At 37.9% G+C, this 6,000-nt stretch overlaps 1 protein-coding gene across 1 annotated transcript in view; it reads left to right on the plus strand.

Moving 5' to 3' along the window:
* NR2E1 (nuclear receptor subfamily 2 group E member 1) overlaps positions 1-4,334 on the plus strand; it is a 28,440-nt gene extending 24,106 nt beyond the window's left edge. The window contains exon 9 of the mRNA XM_027856859.1: positions 4,172-4,334. Within this exon, the coding sequence (XP_027712660.1) occupies positions 4,172-4,334 (163 nt within the window). The remainder of the gene's footprint in view (positions 1-4,171) is intronic.
* The last annotated feature ends 1,666 nt before the right edge of the window (positions 4,335-6,000 follow it).

Raw genomic sequence — 6,000 nt, forward strand, 5'->3', positions numbered from 1 at the left:
CATGTAATTGGAAAAAATAAAATACTATTAAAAAGAAATTCACAGTATTAAAAAAGAAATTAATGACACAGAGTAATTTTCAAACATACACTTCAAATCATGTACATGGCTCTCTCTCTGTTCCTGCCTAATCCAATAACACCCAAAGTGAGGTGCTCAATTCATGTTTTTGAATGGATTCGTCACCCCTTCCCTTTTTTGACTCAGGACCAGCCATGGGAGAAGACTATAGAGTAGATGATTTCCTCATAAGAAATCAAGAGTTGACTGTCTTTGAGAAAGTAATTGACTCCCACGTAGGTTTCTAATCATGAGAAAACTTCAGAACTTTGAATAACAACAATAACAGTAGCTCACATTTCTATAGCATGCTAAGGGATTAGTTTTTCTTTTTGGACCAGACTTGTAATTTCATGGGTATAGGAACTCCCAGTGAGGACACTGTCTACCAATGCATTTCAGCACCTGCTCTGTAATATGTAGTCTTAGAGGGTGAAGTTAAGTGCCTAAATGTGGGGGTGGGGGTCATACAGATAATATATGTCAGAGGTCTTTCTGACTCTGAGGCCAACCCTGTATCCAACATGCCACTTTTCAAACATTAACATTTACGGAGCACTTTTCTCACTGTAACCTCGTGAGGTCTGTAAATCTTATTATCCTCATTTTGCAGATAAGGAAATTGAGATTTAGAGGGGTCATGAGGTCCATAGATATATAGCATAGTTCAGAGCCTGAATTTGAAGTAATAGCTCCTGACTCCAAATCTGGTACTTTAACTAGACTCCTTTCCAACTGAGGACATAGTACAGTCTTATTATGGACTTTTAAGTAGCCTTTGACATGTCCCTGAGACTGTTCATCTCTCTGCTATAATAGTAAGGAAAAGGGTCAGTGTGGTATAGAGGAAAGGAAAGGATTGTTCTTAATGTTAGGTTTATATGGAAGTTTAGGAGTCATCTGTATGAATTTAAAAACAAAACCTTCAGCAATTAAGATTGAGAAATGGTAGCTTTAGATCAACTATCTCACTTCCTTAGGCCTCAGTTTTCTGACCTATAAAATGAAAAGGTTCAACAAATTGATCTTTGACGATCGTCATAGTATTTCTAAATGTTTTGCTGTTACTTAAGACAGATCTAAAAAATGTTGATAAGCAATCACCGCTTCCATACAGGCTGATTTCAACCTATTAAAAGATTTTGTTCCCAAAGTTCATATCTAGGTAACTTATTTAGAATAAAGAATACATTTCCCCATAGAAAATAAATTTACATTTTGGTTCCTAGGTCTGCCTAGCAAAAGCCTATGGTTATAATGCCTGAAATGTGGGTACCGGTGTTTCTCTGAGAAAAATCTTTTTGGTTTTCCCCCAAGAGACCAGCTTTAAAATCATTCTCCACTGCAGGCCCAGCAATATTCACACAATCACAAAATCTCAGCTCTGGAAAGGACCCCCGAGGTCATTTAGTCCATCTTGTATGTGGACAAGAAACTCCTCTACAAGGGCTACAAGTAGTAAACCACCCTTTACTTGTAGACCCACTTGGAGTGATGGGAAACTTGCTACTGAATCCTTCTGACTTATGACCTTTCCATTTTCCACTGACATTCATATTTTTTCAGGTCTTGAGTCCCTTGCCTATCTTCAAAAGCTCCTTCAGGGGGCAGCTAGGTGGCACAGTGGATAGAGCACCAGCCCTGGAGTCAGGAAGACCTGAGTTCAAATCTGGCCTCAGACACATAAGGCTCACTAGCTGTGTGACCCTAGGCAAGTCACTTAACCCCAATTGCCTCACTCAAAAAATAAAACTGACAAAACAACAACAACAACAACAACAACAAAAGTTCCTTCAGGAGGAAAATCAGACATCAATTCGGCAAATCCATATTAAGTGCTTATTGTGTGTAATAATGGTACGCTCTCTTTCCCTAAAGATAAAAGTAAAATAATCCCTTTCCTCAAAAAATTTTAATTTTATCAGGGAAAAACATGTACACATGTAAGAAAATATAAAGTTTATACAATGTAGGTACAAAATAATTTTAGGGAGGTGCCCTTAACCAGGAGAATAAGAAAGCCCTCATGTGGGGGATGGCACTTGAGCTGAGCTTTGAAGAGTTTGAGGGATGCTTAGAGGCTGAGATGAAGAGGGAGGGCATTCCAGGCTGTCCACTGGACAGCCAGTCGAAGGCAAGCAATCAGAAGATGAAATGTCTTGAAGGAGGAACAAAAAGTAGGCCAGGTTAGCTGGAGCATAGAGTGGCATGAGGGGAAGGACTTTGTAATGAACCTGGAAAGAAAGGTGAAGGTCAGATTGTGAAGGACTTGAAATACCATGTAGAGAAGTTTGGATTTTATCCTAAAGGCAAGAGGGAGGCATTGGAGCATTTTGAGCAGGGGAGTAAAATGGTCAGATCTGTACTTTAGGAAAATTGATATAATGGAGAAGACAGCAGTTTGAGGCAGAGAGGCTGATTAAGAGACTATTGTGTTAGTCCAAATGAGAAGTGATCCTCTAAAGAGGGTCAAACAAAGAGAAGAAGCACTAAGAGAGAACAAGGTCACAAGAACTAGATGGGAGAGTGTCCAGGAGATGAGGGTGGTCAACAGGAAAATGCTGCAGATAATTCAAGAAGGATGAAGATTGAGAAAAAGTCATCCTATTTGCCAATTGAGAGACCACTGGTAACTTTGGATAGGACAGTTTTAATTAAGGCAGATTGCAAAGGGTTGAAGTGAGTAGGAGAAAGTAGAAGCAATGAGAGTAGATAGCTCTTTTTTTTTTTAAAAAGAGTTTAGCTATGAAAACAGGGGAGAAATATAGGATAATAGCTTGAATGATAGTAGGATAAAGTAAAGGATGTAAGGTAAAGTAAAGTTTAAGGATGAGGAAGTCTTCCTCAGAATATGCCAGTAGATAAGGAGATATTGAAGATTATAGAGTAAGGTGGGATCAAATACACATGTAGAGGAGTTGATATTAATGAGAAGGATCACCTCCTCATCCAAGACTGGAACAAAGAATGGGGAATGAGGACAAGGAGATAATTTTCATGGTCTCAAAGGGAAGAAGAGATCAATGAAGGATTTGGCACTTGGACTTTGGACTTTGACTCACCCACTCTCTAGTGGTTTTGGTGACAAGGGAAGAAGCCACTTAACTGTCTTTGGTAAAGTGCTTGCTTTGAATGAATTCATATACCTGTCAGTTTCCAGTATGAGAGTTTAAACTTGGCCTTTTCACCGATATATTTCCCAAGGAATGATTGGCCTTTGCTTGTGGTTTATTTCCAGAGAGAGCAACCCATCTAACAAATTTTGTTGCTATCCAGTGATAAAGGAAACAATAGAGAGTACATTGGTATAGACCTGCAGCCTCAAGGCTGTACAGGCAGCGGAGACTTAAGCTTGTGCATCGGAGCCCAGATGGATGTTGGACCTCAAGAGAGAGAATTGTTCAACACTTTTTCATCTTTAATTAGATGCCAATTTCATTGACATGTAAGTTGGGTGGCATTCCCACCCAACAGAATTTAGTCTTTAATTTGTAATGTAATAGAATTATTCCTGTGAGTGACTAAGTATAAATCCTGAATAATAATTTGGAGAAACACTTAGGAATAGGAGCCATTTCATTTGAAGGAAGCAGTCTGGGGGAGAAGCATTAGGACTAAGAATCGAGAAACTTTTATTCATTCAAAAAAGCATTTCTTAAGCACCTAATACATTCAAGGCCTTATGCTAGGCACTAGGAATATGAAGATGAGAAAATTAGTCCCTGCCCTCAAGAAGCTTACTGACCAGATACAATGTTTACACAGTTAAGTAATTTTAAAGAGGGGAAACATTCTAACAACTGAGTGGAAGGGGGCAGGGTTGTTCTTTTTTTGTAGTTGAATCACCAGATCCTATAATACAGTAGGTACTTAATAAACACTCGGCTAGTATGCCTCCATCTCTCCCTCTGCAAAATAAGTGATACCACCCTTTCTAAATTCATTTCTGAAGTACCCTGTTATTAATGAAATCAGGCCAAAAACTCAGTTGGCACTTTCGGATATGGTTTTTGTCCAAATACAAGGTATTAAGATTTTTTTAAACAAATATTATCACAGGAAGCACTTTGGCAAATGCTCTTCTAACTCTCTTGATTTCTTTTTATTCCAGGTATCCCACTCAACCTTGTCGATTTGGGAAACTCCTGTTGCTTCTGCCAGCCTTACGCTCCATTAGCCCATCTACAATAGAAGAAGTGTTTTTCAAAAAAACCATTGGCAATGTGCCAATTACAAGACTGCTTTCAGATATGTACAAATCCAGTGATATCTAATCTCTGTGGAACATACACGGTCTTCAGGATGAACAGTGTCAGATGAACTTTTACCTTTGGAGAACAAGCCTCAACTAACAAAACCTTCAGGAAGCATAAACCTGGGAAAGTGTAGCCTTTGGAGGAAAAAAAAGTAAAAGAATTAATTGGCACAAAACTATTCCAGTAGATATGACCTGCTGCCTCTACAGAAGATTGTAGATCTGAAGAAAAGGCATTGCTTGATAGGACACCCAGAGTGGAGAGAACTCATCAATTTCCTTTCTCCCTGGGAGGGTCTCACGATTGTGGTTGCCACTGGCCATGCTATTCTATCACTCACCAGGAAGATGATTCTGATATAACAAAAGCCAAAATACAGTATTTCATTTTTCCTTTTCAGTATATGAAGTTGGGTTACCAAAAATTACTCTGGAGGTAATACAATGTACTGCAGCCTTCAGAAAGTAACTTAAGTTGACAAATTTGTTCTGAATATAGTGGGCAACATTCTAAATCAAATACTTCACCAAACACTTTTCTTCTGTTGTAAGACATCATCAAGTGGCCTTCATAATGAATTGAAAAGTGTTTTATGTTATTGATTATCCACCCCCCCCCCTTTTTTTTTTGGCCATTGAAGGCCAGGCAACCCTATCAAATCAAATGGTGAACACAGATGACTCTCTCATCAGGACTGCAGTTTGGATAACATCTCAAAGACAGAAGACTTTTACAAAAAGAATACAAGTCAAAGAAGGAAGAATAAAACAGCAAAACCAAATAAAGCAGAGATGTCTCACTGAGTGAGCTGATTGCTGTCCCATTGGCATAGTGCTGAAACCAAAGGCAATGGGGTCCGAACTCTTGGTCCAATGAGACATGCAGAACAGCAACTGAATATACACAGCATGCTAGAATGAACTTCAAAGAGATAGACACTAAAAGATTTCTTAATTGATAAACTGCTAACAGTCTCTGAGACTCTACAATGCCTTTCACAAAACTTTGGGTTCTAAGTAAAGCCTTGTTCACACACACACACACACACACACACACACACACAAAACCTTACACTATACGCTGCTTCTTTGAAATGAGACTATACTTATGGAAATGTAGAAACATTTGAAGATAGCTGCTGTACTTTTCATGTTTTGATTTGTTATTAGATACTAGCCCTGAGAAAAATCAGCACTTGGACTATCATAGGATGAGTAAAACTTTTCTTGTACAAAGTGAATTAACAGATTTGTGAAGTTAAAAAGTTGTACTCATTGTATTTACAAAGAATAAAATATATATTGAATTTAAATCATCTCCCCTTTATTTTATCAATGTCTCTTGCTAGTTTCTATCCCTTAGATACAAAGTGATATCAACACTTACTGTTAAATACCTAGAACTCAGATTATGCTCCACACTGGATGTCCAAAGGATTGTGTGACAAAAGACTCTTATTCTTTTTAAATAGTGAATCTCATGTATAAAAATCATAAATAAAGAAATAAAACAAAAACTATTCTCTACATCTCTCAACTAGAACTGCATCTGTAGGGGAAAGTTACTATGTGAGAAAGTAGCTGATTAAAACAGGTTCTGTTCATTTCTAAATTTCTCACTATCTTGCCAACATTTCAATCCTGGCCATGAATTTATTTTTTCAATAATCAGAAAAAAATCATGC

Source organism: Vombatus ursinus, unplaced genomic scaffold, assembly GCF_900497805.2.
Source record: "Vombatus ursinus unplaced genomic scaffold, bare-nosed wombat genome assembly UNPS02000582.1, whole genome shotgun sequence".
Taxonomy (NCBI): Eukaryota; Metazoa; Chordata; class Mammalia; order Diprotodontia; family Vombatidae; genus Vombatus; species Vombatus ursinus.